This window comes from Somniosus microcephalus, chromosome 5, assembly GCF_052327205.1.
Source record: "Somniosus microcephalus isolate GS21.2 chromosome 5, FLI_Smic_1.0, whole genome shotgun sequence".
In the NCBI taxonomy this organism is placed as follows: Eukaryota; Metazoa; Chordata; class Chondrichthyes; order Squaliformes; family Somniosidae; genus Somniosus; species Somniosus microcephalus.
The window spans coordinates 282726300-282750164 of NC_140991.1; the positions used below are offsets into that span (position 1 = coordinate 282726300).

General features: G+C 44.7%; 1 protein-coding gene across 1 annotated transcript in view; it reads right to left on the reverse strand.

The window, feature by feature from the left end:
- Nucleotides 1-23865, reverse strand: part of LOC147117769 (collagen alpha-6(VI) chain-like) — a 133348-nt gene that overhangs the window by 23249 nt on the left and 86234 nt on the right. The window contains exons 24-29 of the mRNA XM_085989394.1: nucleotides 23736-23801; nucleotides 18902-18955; nucleotides 17340-17375; nucleotides 13588-13650; nucleotides 7070-7132; nucleotides 1202-1264 (exon numbers count right to left, since the gene is read on the reverse strand). Coding sequence (XP_085845520.1) covers nucleotides 1202-1264; nucleotides 7070-7132; nucleotides 13588-13650; nucleotides 17340-17375; nucleotides 18902-18955; nucleotides 23736-23801 — 345 coding nt within the window. The remainder of the gene's footprint in view (nucleotides 1-1201; nucleotides 1265-7069; nucleotides 7133-13587; nucleotides 13651-17339; nucleotides 17376-18901; nucleotides 18956-23735; nucleotides 23802-23865) is intronic.

The following is a 23865-nucleotide window of genomic DNA, read 5'->3' on the forward strand; positions in this document are numbered from 1 at the left end:
GAACGCAATGATCTTTGCCGCTTTTATACATTCCTATTCTCATAGTGGTGTTTACTCACGATACTGAGATGAAACAACTCTGTAAGGTTACGTGGAGCTTTCATCTAAGGCAAAGACCATGGCCCTGATCTTTACTGGGGCGGATTTCCAAGCCAGTGGGGAGGGTGAGGAGAAGTTCTGTTTGGTTCCCCAAACACCGTGGAGTTTTAACTCCACAGCATGCGTGGCTTTTTTCAACAGGATCCCTGCCCGGAAGCTAGCCTGATTAACAGATTGGCTCCCTGTTAGGTGGGGAACACTGCAGAAGAGGCCGCAGCCCAGGAGCAGGTAGGTTTCGTGTGGCTGGGGTAGCGATCGCAAGTGGGGGGGTGAGGGGGTTACGGCGTGGCTTGGAGAGTCGGGGGGGGGATCGCGGGTGGGGTTCCGATCGTGGGGGCGGGAGAAATCGCTGATCATGGTGTGGGGGGAGGGCGGTTTTGGAGATCACAGGTGGGTGGGGGAGGAAGCAGGTTAGCTTAGGGGTCCAGGAAGAGGCACTGCTGCTTCTCCTGGCCCACAAGCAGTGCTGGAAAAGAACTTACCTCTTCCACGCAGCAGCCCTCACCTCTATTTAGCTGCGGGGTTTCCAGAGGCCCCGAAAACCCGGCCGGCCAGGGTTAAAGAGATAAAATGGAAGAGAGATAAAATATGAGGCATGCAGCCTCATTAAAATATTTAAATGAGCAACCCGCCTCCCGAGAGCGGGTTGGTTGCCCGCCCTCTGTTCCGCTTCTGGTAAAACCGGAAGTGGGTCTGTTTGAGGCGGGTTGGGCTTGGGTTTGAGGTTTTTGGGGGTTAAAATTCCCCTCCATGTTTAACTACCATTGACATGTCTTCATTATATTGAGAAGTCCAGTCACGTTGCGATCTTTAGGGTGCAAGTTCATGCTGCGTGTACGAAGGCTTCGCTTTCTAGTGTTATAATGTGCCATCTACGGTGACACACCCTGCACATTAAAATATTGTTTATTATAGGCTAGATTTTCCAACCAAGCCAATAGCACTCCTGATGGATGGACAATCCTATGGGGTGCGCTAACCTTCATGACTGAATTTCCCAGATTCGCTCTCGATAGGTGCAGCTGCGCGGCAGGAACACAGAATCGTAAAACCTATTTTTCTGAAACAATGGGCTGGACTAAAAGTGGAAGGGCACACTTACATGGCGTCCTTTCACTCCTGGATTGCCATCAAATCCGTCATCACCTGCAATTCCATTCGAACCCTGTCATATAATTGACACACAAAATACTGGTCATGGCTTCATGAAATCATGATTTTATTTCAGAAGTACTTACTGAAACACACAACTGTTGCCAACCCTGCTTTATTATGAGTGATTAGGAGAGACACAAGGACATGTGTTATGTCGGCCTCCAATTCTTCCTCCCTCCTGAACTTGAGAAGTCCAAGTCAGGTCACATTGGGATTGCTGTTCATCTCTAACCCTGAGATCTCTGCCTGCCCTTAATGTGTTACCTGCCGATCTCCATAATTAATATTCACCAACCTCAGTCTTTCTGGCATTGTAATCCATACTAAACACTGAACACTGTCATCAGTTGCCTTGCAAGACTTCCAAAACAGTGTGAAACTACAATTTTAAAGTAAATTAGCCCATTTTTGTATTAAGTTGTGGTGTCTTTCTTACAACAACAACTTATATTTATATGCACCTTTAATGTAATAAAACATCCCAAGGTGCTTCACAGGAGTGTTATCAAAAAAACCAAAATTTGACACCGAGCCATATAAGGAGATGTTGGAGCAGATAACCAAAAGCTTGGTTGAACAGGTAGGTTTTAAAGCGCGTCTTAAAGGAGGAAAGAGAAGTGGAGAGGCGGAGAGATTTAGGGAAGGAATTCCAGAGCTTAGGACCTAGGCCACTTAAGGCACTACGCGCCAATGGTGGAGCATTTAAAATTGGGGATGTTCAAAAGGGCAGATTAGAGGGACCGCAGAGGTCTAGGGGGATTATAGGGCTGGAGGAGATTACAGAGATAAGGAGGGGCGAGGTCATGGAGGGATTTGAAAATATCATGAGAATTTTAAAATCGAGGCGTTGCTTAATTAGGAGCCAATGTAAGTCAGCAAGCACAGGGGAGATGGGTGAGCGGGACTTGGTGCGAGTTAGCACACGGGCAGCAGAGTTTTGGATGACCTCAAGTTTATGGAAGGTAGCACTAAGGAGGCCAGCCAGTCTAGCCAAGTCTAGAGGTGACAAAGGCATGGTTGAGGGTTTCGGCAGCAGATAAGTTAAGGTAAGGGCAGGGATGAACGATATTACGAAGGTGGAAATGGGCAATCTTAGTGATAGAACTGATGTGAGGTAGGAAACTCAATTCGTGATCAAATATGATACCAAGGTTGCGAACAGACTTGGTCAGCCTTAGACAGTTGCTGGGGAGAGAGATCAAATCAGTGGAAATGGTACTCCCCCAGGCTTCTGAATTAGTTTGTGCAGTCTTAGGGTGAATTGAAACCCTGAAAACTCAATGTTCGTTAGCTGTTTATCTATCGATCCATCCACCATTACATTATCATGTAATTGATGATTTTACAGTCTTATCCAATCTCCCATGAATAGAAAAGTGAAATCAGCTTTGCCACTGACCTAGCTTGAAAGTAACTGCTAATGAACTGAAAATACAAGCCTCAAAGTTGGCATTGGTTTTGGTGTTGAGTGCGACCAGGGGCAGAGTTAGGACCGTGAAGCCCGTGCAATTGCACGGAGCCCCAAGTCAGTCAGGGACCCCCAGGGAATTCCAGGGATATGTTTGTCCAGTGAAACATAAACATAGAAACATAGAAGATAGGAGCAGGAGTAGGCCATTCAGCCCCTCGAGCCTGCTCCGCCATTCAATGCGATCATGGCTGATCAACCAAATTCAGTACCTGGTCCCTGCTTTCTCCCATACCCCTTGATCCCTTTAGCCTTAAGAAATATATCCAACTCCTTCTTGAATATATTTAATGAATTGGCCTCTACTGCCTTCTGTGGTAGAGAATTCCACAGGTTCACCACTCTCTGGGTGAAGAAATTCCTCCTCATTTCTGTCCTAAATGGCCTACCCCTTATCCTTAGACTGTGACCCCTGGCTCTGGACTCCCCGACCATCGGGAACATCCTTCCTGCATCCAGTCTGTCCAGTTCTGCCAGAATTTAATAAGTTTCAATGAGATCCCCTCTAATTCTTCTAAACTCCAGCGAGTACAAGCCCAATCGTCCCAATCTCTCCTAATACGTCATTCCTGCCATCCCAGGTATCAGCCTGGTGAATCTTCGCTGAACTCCTTCCATGGCAAGAACATCCTTCCTCAGATAAGGCGACCAAAACTGCACACAATACTCAAGATGTGGTCTCACCAAGGCCCTGTACAACTGCAGCAAGACATCCTTGTTCCTGTACTCAAACCCTCTCGCTACGAAGGCCAACATACCATTTGCCTTCTTAACCGCCTGCTGCACCTGCATGCTTACCTTCAGCGACTGGTGCACAAGGACACCCAGGTCTCGTTGCACTTCCCCTTCTCCCAATCTATTGCCATTCAGATAATAATCTGCCTTCCTGTTTTTGCCACCAAAGTGGATAACCTCACATTTATCCACGTTATATTGCATCTGCCATGCTTTTGCCCAATCACCCAACCTGTCCAAATCATCCTGGAGTTTCTCGGCATCCTCCTCACGGCACACACGCCCACCCAGCTTTGTGTCATCTGCAAATTTGGAGATATTACATCTGGTTCCCTTGTCTAGATCATTAATATATATTGTGAATAGTTGGGGTCCAAGGACCGATCCCTGCGGTACCCCACTAGTCACTGCCTGCCACTCGGAAAAAGACCCGTTTATTCCAACTCTTTGCTTTCTGTCCGCCAACCAGTTCTCTATCCAAGTCAATACCTTGCCCCCAATCCCATGTGCCCTAACTTTACACACTAATCTCTTATGCGGGACCTTATCAAAAGCCTTCTGAAAGTCCAAATACACCACATCCACTGGTTCCACCTTATCTATTTTACCAGTTACATCCTCAAACAATTCCAGTAGATTAGTCAAGCATGATTTACCTTTTGTAAATCCATGTTGACTTTGTCCGATCCTGTCACTGTTTTCCAAGTGCTCTGCTATTACATCTTTTATAATGGACTCTAGCATTTTCCCCACTACCGATGTAATTCCCCGTTTTCTCTCTACCACCTTTTTTGAATAGTGGGGTAACATTAGCTACACTCCAATCCATGGGTACTGTTCCAGATTCCATCGAATGTTGGAAGATGATCAGCAATGCATCTACTATTTCTAGGGCCACTTTCTTAAGTACCCTAGGATGTAGATTATCAGGCCCTGGGGATTTATCAGCCTTCAATCCCATCAATTTCCCTAACACCATTTCCTTACAAATACTGATTTCTTTCAGTTCCTCCCTTTCATCAGACCCTATGTTCCCCGACATCTCTGGGAGGTTATTTGTGTCCTCCTTTGTGAAGACAGAACCAAAGTATGTATTTAATTGGTCTGCCATTTCTTTGTTCCCCATTATAAATTCCCCTGATTCTGACTGCAAGGGACCTACGCTTGACTTCACCAACCTTTTTCTCTTCACATATCTATAAAAGCTTTTACAGTCACTTTTTATGTTCCCTGAAAGCTTACTCTCATATTCTATTTTTCCCTTCTTAATTAATCCCTTTGTCCTCCTTTGTTGAATCCTAAACTGCTCCCAATCCTCAGGTTTACTGCTTTTCTGGCCAATTTATATGTCCTCTCCTTGGATCTTATGCTATCCCTAATTTCCCTTGTTAGCCACGGTTGAGTCACCTTTTTTGTTTTATTTTTATGCCAAACTGGGATGAACAAATTCTGTAGTCCATCCATGCGGTCTTTGAATGTTTGCCATTGCCTATCCACCGTTAACCCTTTGAGTGACATTCCCCAATCAATCCTACCCAACTCGCGCCTCAGACCATCGTAGTTTCCTTTATTTAAATTCAGGACCCTAGTCTCTGAGTCAACTACTTCATTCTCCATCTTAATGAAATGTGAAATGTAGGGCTCCCAAATTGAACCTTCGCCCAGGCCCCCGTAAGGCAAACACTGCCCTGAGTGCTATTGAGAGATTAACTCGGTTATATTGTTGGGTTTCTTAGCATTACAAACTAGATGTTCGCAGCAGGTCAGCCAGTGAAGCAAATGGAGCAATAATTGTGACAATGATCTATGAACTGTAATGAGGAGAAATGTAAACAGCTAAAATAGCACTGGAGAGATGCCAGGCCAGACCAGCTATTAACTGGGTAATGTTGTGGAAATTAGTAGTTTGGAATTGCTTCCATTCCCCAAGATCAATTTAAAGAATTAGGAACATTTAGCCAGGGAGAGGGAGTGATGGAAATCTTCAGATGTCGATGCCAGATCTAGCCATCAACTGCCAAGGCTGGCCACACACCAGTTATGTTTCTTGCTTACTTCCCATGGAGGTGGCTGTTGTTGTGCAGAGCGACAAGCTTGAGTGAGCGTCCAAGCTCTAATGGGGAATTATTGAAGGTGGAAGTTAGGTAGTTGTGGAGATCATCAATATCTTCACAGGTGAGGGGCAGGAGAACGGGAAGGTTGAACCTTGTAAGGTTCTAGTAAAGGAGCTTGAGGGTATATTTTTTTTCCAAGGAGTGAAAGTGAAAATGGAGGAGGGTGGGCCATCTAGGGGGATGTGTGCTCAGGAGCAATACAAGACAGGGAACTGAGAGAGATCAATCTGACATGGACATCTCTGAAGTCTTGACACCCGATTTGATTACAAGATCGAGAGGATGGCCATGTGTGTCGGTGAAGGAGTCAGTATGGTGAATGATTTGAAGAATGTGAGGGCAGGAAGGTCACTGAAAGTAGGGGAGGGCAAGCTTAGATAGAGGCTGAAATCATTTGGCTTCCTACATTGTTTTTGTTTGATAACGCTCCTGTGAAGCGCCTTGGGGTGTTTTACTACGTTAAAGGCACTATATAAATGCAAGTTATTGTTGTTACAACAACTCTCAACGCAAGCTTAGGAACTGCTTCCACTCTTTCTGCTAGGCACTCTTCGCCCCTCTGCTTTGAACACTGTCTTTAGGAACCGGACCTTAGCGATAGCTCCTTTTTTAACAGCGGAGGGAGGGGTAAGTCCAGCAGTGTCTGTAGGGAGTAGGGCAGTTTGATATTTGGAATGGAGACCATTCACCAAAACACAACAGTGGCAGGGGTCTGAGCTTGTGCTGTCAACCTGGTTTTTTTTGTCTCTTTTCTGGACCGATGGGGGCAGGTTTCTTTCTCAAGTGAATGGGTGTAAAGCATCACCTGGACTGAGTGCAGAGAGGAAAATCAGACGGGGAGGACCACATGCCCATAATGGAGCCCATCCGATTCCCCATCCATGAATGTATATTAAATCGTGCCCCCCTCCTGCCCCATTCCAGGCGTGCAATCCTCCCTGCCAGGTTTCACCATGCGTTCTACTCAGGTGCTGCTTGACACCCAAGTGTTAAAGAGGTAAAATTTGTCCTGTTGTGACCTGCCAGCATTTTCTGCTTTCATTTTAGAACTGCTGCATTTGCCACTTGCCTTTTTTCCCCCTTTTCTCCATCTTTTCCTGTTTTCTCAGCTTTTTTGGGTGGGTCTGAACCTCTCATTACTATTTCTATATTGTCTTGTCCTTTTCTGTCTCTCCATCACTTTGCTAATGAACATTTATATCATCCAACCGATTTCTATTAAGTTGTTTTTGCAGGCCATTCAACTCATTATCTCCCTTTCAGTGACTAGTGTAACTGCTGTAACTCTCCCCTCTACCCTCTCCTTTCTATTTTGTTCTAACCTTACTAAAAGCCTTTTTATATTTTAGCCCTCACTCCTGATGAAGGGTGCACACCTAAAGCGCCATCACTTGCCTTTTCCTCTTACAGATACTGGCCCACCTGCTGTGCATTTCCAGCATGACCCGCTTTTATAATATTTCTTGACTATTTATCAAGTTTCAGATAGAATACTGACCTGCTGACCTCTGGGTCCACGCCCACCTTTTCGACCTTTGGATCCAGAACTGCCAGGGACTCCCTTTTGACAAAAAAAAACATATAAATCAGATATTGGTTGTAGATTTTGAGTTAAGTGTACAGATAATAATTGATCTGCAGTAGAATCTGCTTTTAATGATTACTATTTATGACAACTATCTGGATCAACAGTGAAATCCTGTTGTACTGATCACTGTTTGTAGTTTACAATGAACAAAGCATCATACGCTGGCCTCAAATTTTGCACTTATAAGACAGCAATAAATCAGAACTCTGTAACTATGAGCCAGGAAGGAAACTTACCAATAAACAGAAGCTCAACCAATCAAATCATTCAAAGATTTATTTCACAATCTCTTCAGGCACAACAAGTCAGATCTCAGTAACTGGTAGAAAATCTATGATTCGAGCAATACAGGAGAAACTGAACCAATCAAATTGCTCAAAATGATTTTTCAAATGTCTTTTTAATCTGCTTCCCCCCCTCCCCCCCCCCACATACGCTAATTTCTAGGGCGTAAAATAGGGTTTCTGACATAATAAGAACATAATTACATATTTCAGAATGACATAATTAAACTTGTCTACAGAATTGTGTTTCACCTTTTTCAGTATCTTTATTTTATTCTGAGGCCTCTTCCTTTCTCACAAACCCTGGAGCCAATTTTTTGAGCAGATGCAGAATGTGGGAGCCTCACTCGCTGGCTGTCCATGTTAGGAAATCATGGTTACTGGCCACGATCTTCCATTCGTTGATTTTCAAAGGATACAAAATCACAGACCTGTAGCTTCTGACCATCCATGGCCAGCTCATGAAGCTGCCCGACATAGTACGTACTCTGCAAATCGGCCCTTATATTTCAACCTGAATGTGGTTTTAGCGCTGTCTGGCCCATCTTTTCATTCCATCCTTACCTACAGTGTATCCCTGACCACTGCCACTCTCACAAGTGTGAATCTATCCTTTTTCCTTTAAGCTCATTTAATTTCTTCTCTTTCCTTTTCCTGTAGTGCTTTTATTTTTATTACTTTTTGTCTTTTAGCAGTTCCGATCTTTTCTTTTTCCTTCCAAGTCTCCCATTTGACCACCTTTGGCCTTTAACCTCACCCGCTGTCCACGACCCATCAAGTCACCTTTGGCTTAGTGGTAGAAATCCATCTCCACCCCACCCCACCCCATCCCCCCACCACGGAGTCAGGAGGTGCAGGGTTTGAACCCTGCTCCAGACAGTCCTGGCGAGTGAAGACTGGAGCTCCAGATCTGAATTCTGGTTTGACATCCAGCATGATATTTGCATCCAGTGGGTGTGGGAGGCCCCCCCTCATCGTATTGGTTGTGAGAGCCCATTAAAAACCTCCCCACATATAGGTCTAACCATCCTATCGGCTGGTATAAAATAGCTACGGCCATGGAAGGAGCGTTCACATTGCGGCCTGTCAAACTGTTAATCAGCCTGTGAATACTTCCACTCTTTCACATTGTTCTCCAAGGGAAGAATGTGAAGATATGACACCAACAGTGGGTAGTGCCATGGAAATCTAATCTATAAAACCAGTACAGCTAGCACACTTCAGTGCTCATTAAACATCATATCAAATATCACATTTCTGTGATACGTGATAGGCTCAAATTTCATATTCAGAAAATAGCAACAAATTGCAAGTTACCCGAAGTTACAGCAAACAGGCCATTCAGCCCAACCAGCCCCTCCACGTTAGAAAATACTCCAAATCACATTTATCCATTGTTCCCATATTCCTTCATCTCCTTTTCCTTCATCCACCTATCCAATCTAATCTTGAATGTTGACATAAGAACATAAGAAATAGGAGCAGGAGTAGGCCATTTGGCCCATCGAGCCTGCTCCACCATTCAATAAGATCATGGCTGATCTTCTACCTCATCTCCACTTTCTTGAACTATCCCCATATCCCTTGATTTGCTTAATATTCAAAAATCTATCGATCTCTGTCTTGAACATGAACTCAACGACTGAGCCTCCACATCCCTCTGGGGTAGAGAATTCTAAAGATTCACCACCCTCAGTGAGGAGACTATGCCTATATTCCATAGAATTTGAAATGTATAAAATTCTTAAGGTGCTTGACAGGGTAGATGCTGGGAGGATGTTTTCCCTGGCTGGGGAGTCTAGAATCAGGGGTCACAGTCTCAGAATAAGGGGTCGGCCATTTAGGACTGAGATGAGGAGAAATTTCTTCACTCAAAGGGTTGTGAATCTTTGGAATTCTCTACCCAAGAGGGCTGTGGATGCTCAGTCGCTGAGTATATTCAAAACAGAGATCGATCGATTTTTGGCTATTAAGGGAATCAAGGGATATGGAGATAGTGTGGGAAGGTGGAGTTGAGGTAGAAGATCAGCCATGATGTTACTGAATGGTGGGGCAGGCTCGAAGGGCCAAATGACCTACTCCTGCTCCTAGTTTTTATGTTCTTATGAATCAGTCTAGTTGCACTCCCTCTATGGCAAGTATATCCTTCCTTAGGTAAGGAGACCAAAACTGTACACAATACTCCAGGTGTGGTCTCACCAGGGCCCTATATAGTTGCAGTAAAACATCTTTACTCTTATACTCAAATCCTCTTGTACTAAAGGACATAGTTTCTGCCTCAACCACTAACCCTGGAAGTGAATCCACAGCCTCACAACTCTCCATGTGAAGAAGTTTCTCCTGCCCTCTATTCTAAATCTCTTACATTTAGGCCTAGAAATTCAGTTGTTTGCGCCAGCCGCTAGCGCCTTAGGAGGAGGAGATGTTGGGCGCTAGGCGGCTAGCGCCCGGGCGCAGCGCGATCTGCGCCTCTCCCCAACTTCACTCACGATTTAGCGGCGGCGCAAAGCCTTTGCGCGCGCTCAGCTGCGCGCGCAGATCCTGATGTCATTTCATCGTGCAACGCCCTTTGTGCGCCCCAAACCGGAAATTCAGTGGCGCCGCCCTTCTTTGCGCCTGGCGGCCCCAGCGACTGGTAGAGGGGAACGGTTCCCAGTCGCTGCGGGGCGCGGGGGGCGCTATTTAAAGGGGACTCCTCCTGCCGTATAAGTGGCAGCCATTTTGTGCCAATCCCTCTGTGTGAGAGACGGATATTTGGAGAGAGACAAAGGCAGAGAGCTTTCTGCTTTGACTCAGCGCTCGCACAGGTACTTGTGGCTTCAGGCCAGAGCTTTGCACTTGGATTTCACTTTCAGTGCCATAGCCTTGAGTCGCCACATATAATGGGGGCTGCAATGGGTGGAAACGTTGGCTTTCTGCATTGCATTCAAAGGGATCAGAGACGCCGTGAGAGAGTGCCAGTCATGGCCAGACAGAGATTGGCCAACAGGCGTCGGCACAGGAGGCCTTACCCACCCAGGGTATACCGCCAGCAGTTCTCATATCTGACCATGTCTGAGGAGCAGTGTGTTTGGAGGATGCGATTCAGAAGGGAGGTGGTCACTGAGATCTGCCACCTGCTTCGCAGAGATCTGCAGCCACAGCTGAGGAGCAGGACGTCTCTGTCAGTGGCAGTGAAGGTGACGGTGGCTCTCAACTTCGATGCCACTGGCTCCTTCCAATCCGCTACTGGGGACATTGCCAACATCTCCTAGTTCGCGGAACATTGCTGCATCCGCCAGGTGAACAATGCCCTTTTCAGAAGGAGACGTCAGTACATCTCCTTCCCCATGACCCTGGACAAGCAGCAAGAGCGTGCAATCGGATTTGGAAGAATAGCGGGCTTCCCCATGGTTGAGGGCGTGGAACTGATGAACCAGCAATGGTCAGGCCTTGCTTCAGGGCTGCAGTGTGCAGGGCATGGCAGCCAAACAAGTCGACCCTTCCCCTTTAAGAGCTGACCGGCGCCAGCGTGTCTGCCTTCATTGAGCAAGTCGCCGCACCTGCGCTGCGCCCGTCCTCGGTGTTAGCGCCCCGGATCACCGGCTTAGCGCCTAATGATAGTCGTGCATCGCCTGCTTTAGCGCAGCAGCAACCTCTTGGGGCGATGCCACTGAATATCGGCGAAGGTGGCGCGAAGTTGCGCCGGGCGCAAACTTTAGCGGCCGCCCGGCTGTAGCGCCCCAAACGTGGCTATACTGAATTTCTAGGCCTTAATCTTCTATCTATGGCCCCTCATTCTTAACCCCTCAACTACTGCACACAGTCTGCTTCTAGCTACCCTGTCCCATCCTTTCCTATTTTTAAACAGTTCCACCATATCAACCTTTAATGTGCATTGATCTACGGAAAAAAGACCAAATTTTTCAAGGCAACAAGTATAAAGCAGTTCATTCAACTGGTAAAAAGTTGGAATGAAAATTGCCAATCACAAAGGTCAAAAAAACTACAAGTCAAAAATAGACAGTCAGCAATAGCTGCCAATAAAAGTAATAAAAAATTGAGTGCAGCGAAGATTCACCAGGCTGATACCTGGGATGGCAGGAATGACGTATGAGGAGAGATTATGTCGATTGGGCTTATACTCACTGGAGTTTAGAAGATTGAGAGGGGATCTCATCGAAACCTATAAAATTCTGTCAGGCCTGGACAGACTAGATACAGGAAGGATGTTTCTGATGGCCGGGGAGTCCAGAACCAGGGGTCATAGTCTAAGGATAAGGGGTAAGCCATTTAGGACTGAAATGAGGAGGAATTTCTTCACCCAGAGAGTGGTGAACCTGTGGAATTCTCTGCCACAGGGGGCGGTGGAGGCCAGTTTATTAAATATATTCAAGACGGAGTTGGATATATTTCTTAAGGCTAAAGGGATCAAGGGATATGGGGAGAAGGCAGGGACAGGGTACTGAATTTGGATGATCAGCCATGATCTCATTGAATGGCGGAGCAGGCTCGAAGGGCCGAATGGCCTACTCCTGCTCCTATCTTCTATGTTTCTTAACTGCAGCTTGAAGCCAAAATAAGGGGCAGCTTGCTGTGACTGACATGGACAGCAGTTAATCAGATAGCACCAAGACAGTGTTCCAAAAGTCTTGCGAAGTTGGTTTGAAGTGTAATTTTGTACATTCCTTCAGATGAAATTTTTGCAGGTAAAATTCAATAAAAATTAACCTGTTCTGCACACAGTCTGATTCACATTCACAGAGTTGCACATGTGGTGTTGTAACTCTCTGAAATATGTTTTATTGGAGAGGCTAACTCCTGTATGGCAAGCCTAACAGTCACCCTGGCTGCACCATGTATTATTGAAGTGAGCTTTGTTTTTTTTTCTGCAAATGCCTTGGTTTTTCTTGTTTGGCTAATGTCCATGTTAATCATGGCAACCTCCTCCCCTATTCATTTTGACTTCAGAGTGTAGTCAAGAATCTTTTTGTTCTGAGTCAAATGGACATTCACAGACATTGCCAGTATTTGCTGTTTATAAGCCTGCCCTTTCAGTTCAGTGATGTTAAAATGAATTATGAACCTTTGGATCTTATCTGTGGTAAATGCCAGAACATTTATGACTGAGAGTAAGACTCACTAGTCACAGTGTTTATAAGCCACACTTCTCATCCTCAGCTCAACATTCAAAGTGGTGGGGAATTATTGACAAACGTAAGGAAAGTGGATGGAAAAACTGACAATGAGAAGTTACTAAGGACGTGAAAATAATGAATCAAGCATGAGCTGTTAATAAATATAACAAATTTCAAAAAAGACAAATGAATAGATGTTGAATTATAACATTAATGAAAATTAGTTATAGTTTAACAAAAATGAAATCTGGATAGTGGACATGCCTTAATGATGTGATCCATGTGAGTATGATATTTGGTGACTTTGTTTTTTAAATGAAGCCGAGGTATAGAAATGTTTTAAACTGTAAAACTACACTTCAGGCCTGATATTAACTGGTGACAGTGAGGAGAGCAGCAAGCTCGCCAACGTGAGATGTGGACCATTTTAACTCCCAGGCCTCATTTACATATAACAGGCCCAATTTGTGTCCGAACCCGGCGTTAATGACTTCAGGCCGGCGGGCAGAAATCAGGTGAGCAACAGCAGGTCGCACAGGAACCGTTCCCGGCAGTCAGATAAGTGGTGGTACGGTTGGGGGAGGGAAGCCCGGGCCCTAGTTTTCCTTGTGGGGCCTAGCAGCACATCCTTATTCCGACAAGGAAACCATCTCAATATTACTTACCTTTTTGGCCCTCTTCTAGAAAATTGAGAACAGAAGAATTGTCAGACTCATCCATCAGTTATCCAGCTTATCCTCAATTTGATAGCACCACACACACAGGGAAACAGCCACACACACACACACATGAATGCACACACGCATAAATGCACACAGACACAGATACAGGCAAAAACACGCTCTTACCTAAGAAATAAAACAGCAGAAAGCCTATAGAAGATTGGTGTGCTTTTCAAATCTTGGTGCTATTTTTACCTTGAGTTAAATCTCCGAAACTACAATAAAACCGCAGCATGCAATAAAACCAGTGAAACAGTGAGTTTCTCCAGTGCTAATGTTGAATACTGATCATTACTGGCAACCACCTGTGGTCCTTGGATTCCTGGATTTCCTTTCCGACCTTCCTTCCCAGCATTTCCATTTTCTCCCTTTGCAAAAAAAGAGGCCAATATTAGTCTTGTGATTTTTGATGAATGATTTGAGTTACCCTCTCTGTGGAAAAATACACGACACTGTAGCAAAACTAGACTTTGCACTGCCTTATGATGTGACAGTAGTTAAATCTGAAATCTTTGAATGAAGCACCGCACTTGGACAAGAAACAAAGGGAAATTTGTAATTACTAAACATCTAAAGTCCCGATGTGAGCGGGAGGTTAAGTTGGCGACCATTTGCTACACACTGCGATCCTGTCGGATTTGTGCCTCCCACCCCGGCCCCCGCATGCCCCAGGTTAAAATCAGGGCTCTAGATTGGGGCATAGGCAAACCATAACTGTGTTAGTTCATAATAATATCATTAATCTTATTATTACTAAAATTGTACACTATATAGACACGCTCCTTAGGGAGGCAATAAGGAGCAAGAGGACATGTAAACTCTGGCACAACAACAACTTGTATTTATAAAGCGTCTTTAACGTAGCAAAACGTCCCAAGGCGCTTCACAGGAGTGATTATAAGACAAAAGTTTGACACCGAGCCACATAAGGAGAAATTAGGGCAGATGGCCAAAAGCTTGGTCAAGGAAGTAGGTTTTAAGGAGTGTCTTAAAGGAGGAGAGAGAGGTAGAGAAGCAGAGAGGTTTAGGGAGGGAATTCCAGAGCTTAGGGCCAAGGCAGCTGAAGGCACGGCCACCAATTATAATCAGGATGTTCAAGAGGGCAGAATTAGAGGAGCGCAGATATCTCGGGGGAGTTGTGGGGCTGGAGGAGATTACAGAGACAGGGAGGGGCGAGGCCATGGAGGGTTTTGAAAACAAGGATGAGAATTTTAAAATCGGGGCCTTGCTTAACCGGGAACCAATGTACGTCAGCAAGCACAGTGGTGATGGGTGAATGGGACTTGGTGCGAGGACACGGGCAGCCGAGGTTTGGGTGACCTCAAGTTTACATAGGGTAGAACTAGGGAGGCCAGCCAGGAGTGCATTGGACTAGTCAAATCTAGAGGTAACAAAGGCATGGATGAGGATTTCAGCAGCAGATGAGCTGAGGCGGGGTGGAGGTGGGCGATGTTACGGAGGTGGAAATAGGCGGTCTTAATTATGCCGCAAATATGTGGTCGGAAGTTCATTTAAGGTCAAATATGGTTCAGCCTCAGACAGATGCTAGGGAGAGGCAAAGAATTAAAGTGGCACACCATGTTTTCTCACTCATTATTAACATTACATCCTGGTTCTTAATGTTTAATTTCAAACATGATTAAAGATTCCAATGTGATTCTAGATGAGTTTTACTGCTGGCGGTTACTCTAGAAACAACATGCCTTTATCCCAACCTAATCCATGAACTCTGTCTCCTGTTCACCTTTTGTGTGACCTACCTTTCATTCCCTAGCCGACTCACTAGGGTAAATTTCCATCTTCTCCACCTAGGCAGTAATCTAGTGAAGAGGATCAAGCGCCTCTTATAGAACCTGTCCATTTTCCATTCTATTGATTCCAAAGGAACAAAAATCAGACGTGCTTTCTAAGGGGCAGTTGATGCACTCCGCCAGATTACTGCCCATGTGGTGAAGACAATTTAGCTCACTCTGTCTCAAATCTTTGCTGTCTCTCGCTCTCTTCTCACAATGCAAACTAAGAATGCCACTAGGTGACAGGTGGAAACAGATAGTTTCACATCACAGGGAAGGCCAGGACATCCCCATCTATCAGTAACGTTCTCTGACTCGTGACAATATGTTGAAGAGAGGACACTGCATCTGTAGAACAAAACTGGGTCAGTACTTTGGCTTATGCAGCAGTCACTGGATGGAGTGCAGTCAAGGATAGCAAAAGATACACAATTACTGGTTGTTCTTACAGGTCTCCTGAGTAGGAGGATAGAAGAGACCGACAAGGAAGCCTGAAAAGAGCAAGGAGAGAGGTTAGGAGAAATTTCTTTATGCAGATCATTACTGGAGCATGGACAGGGAGTCGTTGTGGCAGAGACCATTGCATCTTTCAAGGAAAAAAGTGGATAAATCCACAAATATACAGAGGTATGGGAAGCAAGCAGGGCAGAATGATTAGTTTTAGGAAAGAGCTAGCACAGACACAATGGGCCGAATGGCCTGCTGTAAACTTCTAATTACCAGATAAGGACTAGGAAAACAGCAGAGGAAAAGGTAAGGAAGAGTGACTATTTCTAGAGCGATACAGGATTCTTTTTTAATATGTCTGCATTCTGGGTCTAATCATTAGCAATGGCCCAGGTATGGTACATGAGAAAGGAACAGAAAAGCATCAAGGATCTAATGATCATAATATCGTTAGAACTGGAATTCACATGGGGGGGTATGAGAAGGATGGTGACACAATAATATTGGACTTCAAAAGAGAAATCTTTTATAGAATATAAAATGAGTTTAAAAAAAAGGTAAATTGGAACTCAATGGTGGTTGGTAACATGTTGAAGAAAAATAGAATGCATTGATGAGCCTACAATTCAAATTAATTCCAGCTAAATCAAGATAGTTTACAGGTTAAGAGGCCAATGTTGTTACATAGGGGTAAACAAAAGGTTTTTAAATTGTCCAAGGAATCGGGTAGGCAAGAGGATTTATTAAGATAAGCAAAAAAAGATTAAAAGGTAATAAGAGAAGTCCAGAGAAACATTGGGGTTAATTTTAACTTTGGACTAAATGGTCGACGTCAAATTGGTTGCCATGCCCGATTTTCCTATCTATTGGCTTCAATGGAAAGGAAATTCAAGTGTGTCTTATAATGCACGGCTAATTCAATATCGCCCATTTCACACCACTGGCCAAAGTTAAAACTACTCCCAATGAGTGTAAGGGTGCAGTTACACTGTCATATGTGCATTGACCCAAGATAACTTCCAGTATGCACTGATGTAAAAAGTGGCAGTATAATTTGTGATCAGGATCCCACTGCCAAGTTATACAGGGCCCTTCTGCATCAATACACACACAAATCTATTTAGCATCAAGTGCACTAAAGCCAAGCAATGTGAGACCACACAACGAGGCTCTCACACCAGTTTAAGTCACCTACGGTACAACTCCATCCTGCATTTTAAAAGTGCCCAGGTGATCAATGGATATTTGGCACTTTTACACTTACCCAGGAAGGAAACACCAACCCGACTCTCTGTATTGTTTTATAAACCATCTGATGCCTCTGCTCTCCTACAGGCCTATTGGAGGCTGTTTCAGAAAACATATATTGGATCACCTGCGCAGGTAGTGGTAGTCATGGATCACTGGCTCATGTAATGTTTGCAATGAGTGAACTCTTACTCCAAAATCATTTTAGAAAGTGAAGCTGGTTCAAATCAGGCCTATTCCGTGTTTCAAATTTAACATTTTCAAATCCATTTGGATTCAGACAACACATGTAGGAACACTAACAACAGCATCAGATTTTTAAAGCACAGGTAATACAGGTCTAATACATCTAATACTGCATTGTTGAAAGTTACTGAAGGAATCTTAGATGTAGACAATGATGAGAGACCGAACAAAGTAAGTACTGAGTTCAAATCTGGATTAGATTCACCATCACGTTCAACGTTAACCATTCCCATTTACATTCGTTACAGGTCATGTGGTAAAATCCAAACAAAACTTGTATGATACAATCTTAAAACAATTCAAAATTATAAGAAAAAAATCACCTTTGGGCCTAGCATTCCTCTTAGACCTTCTGGACCCTACAAAAATGAAAATATTCTAGAGGTTATTTAACATGTGGTGTATAAAAATCACTTTTGGTGGATTGTAGACTTTTGGAAGGAAAATAGTTTCCATGATTTCCCCCCACCCCCAGCAGAATCATACAGGGAATTCAACAGAGAGAAAGCTAAGATGTTCAAGCAAAACAATGGTACAACAAGCAATGTGCAGCCACCAACTAGTGCTAATTCTTCAACTAAGGGAGCTGGTAGTAATAGGGTATATGAACAAACAGGTTGCAGCAATTCACACTGGGTAAATTTTCACCTTCACCACCTGGTGCTAATCCGGCAGAGCGATCGCCCGCCCGATCTTCATCCCACTGAAATCAATAGAATGACTGATCTATGATCTGCTCCACCAGATCAATGTCCAGCCATTGAAGACAAGAATTTGCCCCAAGCACTGCAACCACTGCACAATGTAACAGATACAATGACTTTCACTAAATCTTGCAACCAGTCATTCTTTTCTTGTACAGATGGACATAAGTAAACTTTTAATGGAACATATGCAGATCTCTGGCAAACTAAAGCAGGGAAGTTGAATGGACTCCTGATGCGTTGTAAACTTCTATAGTTCTATAGTATAGATGCGTTTGCTACTACTCACTACTGAAGTGTATGTAGATGCGATCCATGGCTATATAAACTTTCAATGACCCCCTTAATGGAGTGGTATACAGCAAAGTGGCTGACTGCTGCGATGCCCTTCTGGAAACCTGGAATGTGCATGGGTCATAAAAGTTGAAGGAAGTGATGACCTTCTGCCATTGGCTGTGTGATACAAATGGCTGCCTTCTTGGGATAAGATGGCACACATCAGTCACAGGCTCCCTGCTGAGTCTGGGGCTGAATGTCTTCATGAAGTCCACCTCCATCTTGACAAGGTAGTACAATCTGTTGTGGTAGACTTCTGTCTACAGTAGTGCCTGCTGCAAGTCTTGAGTGGTCTATGCGCTCTGTGTACCCTGCCTGCTGTCTCCTCCTTCTCCTCTTCCAGTGTTAGCAACCTGACACTGGCCACTGCACCCATGTTGTGGAGCAGGTCTGTGGCGATATGATGAAACCTTTCTGTTCTTTAAGCTGACTAATGCCAGGTATAAGTGCAAGTTATAGATAAAAGCAAGTTCTTTTTTCCTTGATGCCAAGTATGATCTAGATTAAGATATTCATGTTTTAATGATTCTCCTCAGCTGTGCAATTGTGTACAGGTTCTTTTTGACCGGCCTTTAATGAGACCTTGACAACCTAAAATCCATTATTTTCTATCCTGTGTTTGTTAATCTATTGTTGAAGAAAATCAGAGAAGCATTAAACACAGACCAATTATGCATCAATGGTTTCTTTCGCGCTCCCACCACGTTGGAAACTTGTCTACTTTTCAATAAAGTTATAGAAGGTAGGAGTTTTTGGCTCTGTGTTGTTTGATTACTGGTCCACATCCCACAAATGAATTATTTCAGGAATGCATGCAACATCATTTCATTAAGAGTTATTCTTACACGGTTGCCTGTTTCTCCACCAACTGCTCCATCGCCATGAATACCCACATCACCCTGTAAAAGAAAGTTGCAGTGTTATTCTAACTAAATTCTAAAAGTGTTACTCCACCAGCGTATTAAAGAATAGCACAAATCTTTCGTAATTCAAAGAAGTCCAAAAGTGATATAAAATATTCCTCTTCATTTTCTAAATTACATAAAGAAGCTTGGTATAATTGAAACCTTCACTGAAACTGTTTCTGTATCCCTAAGAAATACAAATTCCTGTTTGATAATGCTATTTTTAGTTGCTAGTTGAACCTTCCACAAAATACCTTGGAGTATTGCTGAACAATTCCTTCGGCCATTGGGCTTCCATTGAATAACACATTATACAAAATGATAAGAACAGGCTTAAAGCTGTAAACATTGCACAGTTACTGCGGATGAACATTTTTCTTTCATAGAGTCATAAAAATGTCAGTACAGGCACATTAGAGTTATCTTCTCCAGTCCCATTTCCCTGCTCATTCACCTCACCCTTTAATATCTTTCTTCAAGTGTCTATCTAATTCCCTCCGAAATATCATGATCAGCTCAGCTTCAGCAGCCACTGTGCAAATGTATTCCATATTCTAATAATCTTATAGGAAAAAAGACTCTGGCAGTTTGGACACTGTTGGAAGTGTTAGCCTTGGCTCAGTGGTAGCACTCTCTTCTCTGAGCCAGAAGGTTGTGGGTTGAAGTCCAACACCAGAGAGTTGAGCACAAAATCTAGGCTGACACTCCAGTGCAGTGCTGAGGGAGTGCTGCACTGTCAGAGGGGCCTCCATTTGAAAAGGAGCAGAGGAGTTTTCCCGGTGTTGTGACTTAATTCAGCAATTTACCATCAGTGGTACGTTTTATGAATTTGCACACCAGGCACAGAAAAATCCTGCAGGACCTGCTGATTTCCATGTCCAAACTACTGATGAGTGTTCCCAGTGGTGTCAACTGTGGCTCAGTTGGTTGCACTCTCACCTCGGAGTTAAACGGTTCTGGGGTCAGGTCCCACTCCAGAGACGTGTGCACAAAATCCAGACTGACACTTCAGTGCAGTACTGAGGGAGTGCTGCACTGTCAGAAGTGCCGTCCTTCGGATGAGATGTTAAACCGAGCCTCCGTCTAAGGTGGATGTAAAAGATCCCATGGCGCTATTTTGAAGATGATCAGGGGCAATCTCCCTGTCTTGTCTAATATTAAAACAGATTACCTGTCGCAGATGCATCTGTCCGTGACAGCATTGGCAGCAGTGACCACCATACAGTCACTGTGGAGACAAAGTCCCATCTTCACACTGAGGACACCCTCCATCGTGTTGTGTGGCACTACCACCGTGCTAAATGGGATAGATTCAGAACAGATCTAACAGCTCAAAACTGGGCATCCATGAGGCATTGTGGGCCATCAGCAGCAACAGAATTGTATTCCACTACAATCTGTAACCTCATAGCCTAGCATATCCCTCACTCTACCATTACCATCAAGCCAGGGGACCAAATCTGGTTCAATAAGGAGTGTAGAAGAGCATGCCAGGTGCAACACCAGGCGTACCTAAAAATGCGGTGCCAACCTGGGGAAGCTGCAACACAGGACTACATGCATGCTAAAAAGCGGAAGCAGCATGCTATAGACACAGCTAAGCAATCCTACAATCAACGGATCAGATCAAAGCTCTGCAGTCCTGCCACATCCAATCGTGAATGGTGGTGGACCATTAAACAACTAACGGGAGGAGGAGGCTCCATAAATATCCCCATCCTCATTGAGGGTGGAGCCCAGCACGTGAGTGCAAAAGACAAAGCTGAAGCGTTTGCAACCATCTTCAGCCAGAAGTGCCGAGTGGATGATCCATATCAGCCTCCTCCTGAGGTCCCCACCATCACAGAAGCCAGTCTTCAGCCAATTCGATTCACTCCACGTGATATCAAGAAACAGCTGAGTGCACTGGATACAGCAAAGGCTATGGGCCCTGATAACATCCCGGCTGTTGTGCTGAAGGCCTGCGCTCCAGAACTAGCCGCACCTCTAGCCAAGCTTTTCCATTTCAGCTACAACACTGGCATCTATCCGACAATGTGGAAACAGCCCAGGTATGTCCTTTCCACAAAAAGCAGGACAAATCCAATCCAGCCAATTACTGCCCGACCATCCTACTTACTCTCAATCATCAGCAAAGTGATGGAAGGTGTCGACAGTGCTATCAAGCAGCACTTACTCACCAATAACTTGCTCACTGATGCCCAGATTGGGTTCCGCCAAGACCACTCGGCTCCCGACCTCATTACAGCCTTGGTCTAAACATGGACAAAGGAGCTGAATTCCAGACGTGAGGTGAGAGTGACTGCCCTTGACATCAAGGCAGCATTTGACCGAGTGTGGCATCAAGGAGCCCTAGTAAAACTGAAGTCAATGGGAATCGGGGGAAAACTCTACACTGGCTGGAGTCATACCTAGCACAAAGGAAGATGGTTGTAGTGGTTGGAGGTCAATCATCACAGCCCCAGAACATCACTGCAGGAGTTCCTCAGGGCAGTGTCCTAGGCCCAACCATCTTCAGCTGCTTCATCAATGACCTTCCCTCAATCATAAGGTCAGAAATGGGGATGTTTACTGATGACTGCAGTGTTCAGTTCCATTCGCAACTCCTCAGAAAGTGAAGCAGTCCATGCCCACATGCAACAAGACCTGGATGACATTCAGGATTGGGCTAATAAGTGGCAGGTAACATTTGCACCACACAAGAGCCAGGAAATGGTTATCTCCAACAAGCAAGCGTCTAACCACCGTCCTTGACATTCAACGGCATTACCATCGCCGAATCCCCCACCATCAATATCCTGGGGGTCACCATTGACCAGAAACTTTCCTGGACCAGCCACATAAATACTGTGGCAACAAGAGCAGGTTGGAGGCTGGGTATTCTGTAGCGAGTGTCTCACCTCTTGACTCCCCAAAGCCTTTCCACCATCTACAAGGCACAAGTCAGGAGTGTGATGGAATACTCTCCACTTGCCTGGATGAGTGCAGCTCCAACAACACTCAATAAGCTCGACACCATCCAAGAAAAAGCAGCCTGCCTGCAAGTTCCCCTCCAAGTCACACACCATCCTGACTTGGATGTATATCACCCTTCCTTCATCGTTGCTGGGTCAAAATCCTGGAACTCTCTCCCTAACATCTCTGTGGGAGTACCTTCACCACACAGACTGCAGCGGTTCAAGAGGGCGGCTCACCACCACCTTCTCGAGGGCAACTAGAGATGAGCAGTAACTGCTGGCCTTGCCAGTGACGCCCACATCCCATGAACGAATAAAAGAAAGATTATCTGGTCGTTATCACATTGCTGTTTGTGGGACTTACTGTGCCCAAGTTTGTGGCCACTTTTCCTACATTACAACGGTGACTACACTTCATTGGCTGTAAAGTGCTCTGGGATGTCCGGAGGTCATGAAAGGCACAATATAAATGCAAGTATTTCTTTCTTCAGTGCGTGAATCTTGACAATGGAACACAAATTTGCAAAATCCAGCCAGTGACAGCCATTTAACACAGCCAGTGACAGCCATTTAACAGCCCTTCTTCCTGTCATTTGCCTTGATGTGGTCAAAGATTTTTGCTCTACTCTTGTCCTACCTCTTTGTTCTGTCATATGATAGGACAACTATTATGGTTTTAGAAGGCCGCTGCTGTTGACTTTGTAGGGTAGAGTTTACAAATACCCGCTCTCGGTACAAGGCTGGCATGACACCACTAGTGTGGAAAATCCCACGGGAACAGGTGACCTTCATGCTTGAATTCCTGATGTGAGCTCCCAGTGAACAAAGCTCCACTCCAGCAGTGTGTTATCATAAAATTACCCCTTATACCAATGGTGGGATTTTAAAGCCTCATGACCACATAACAGCACAGATCTTCCCATTGGCTGCCCTGTTGGATAAGAGCGATTGATGCAATGAGCAGCTGAGCCATACTGATCAATTTGATCGACAGTTTGTACCGAGTTAAACTGATCTCAGCCAGGACATTTATAGGAGCATGGTCACTGGCCACGGTGCCCTATTTCGAGGGAGAATATTGTCCAGGGTTTCTGCGACTGATTGCTATCCAACAACACCTTCAGGAAACGTGAACGATGGGTTCAGACAGAATTGGGTTTGGCTGTGACTCCACCCTCCTGCGGCAAATTCTTCACTTGGATAAGGCACTGGAAGGTGAACTGTCACCTGGGGAACCATTATTGGGCAACACCTTCAGGAAGGCAAGGTGGAGAAACCTGGCAGAAAAAGCATTGGTGGGGTGGGGGGGGGGGGGCAAACAAACGGTCTGTCATCCATTTTGTAAAGAAATGGATCAATTCAAGTTTTAAGCTTTAACCAAATTTTGGGCTTTTGTTGGCTCTCCTTATTTATCCTGACACTTGAAATCCTTGCTCATCGTAGAGTATATCCCACCAAACCTCTGATGTTATTATTCATTCTCAGGATGAGGGTGTCACTAACAAGGCTGGCATTTATTGCCCATCTCTGGCTGCTATTAGAAGGTAACTGAGTGGCCACTTCAGAGCATTTAAGAATCAACCACGTTGATGTGCGACTGGAGTCACATATAGGCCAGACCGGGTAAGGATGGCAGGTTTCCTTCCCTAAAGGACATCAGTGACTAAAGCAGGGTTTTTAATGACAATCTTTTTATTAATACCAGCTTTTTATTGCCAGATTTTTTTTAACTGAATCCAATTTACATAGAGATATCAAATGAAAATGTAATGCAGGACAAACATAGAGTTGAATAGAAAGGTGGTGAAATAATATACCTGTTGTCCTGGGTTTCCTTTGTTGCCCTTTTCACCTGCTGTGTTATTATTGATACCGGACGTCCCCTTAAATGGAAAACACACAGAAGTGTTAAAAACTTTTGAAGTAAATTATTCCTCCCACTACTCC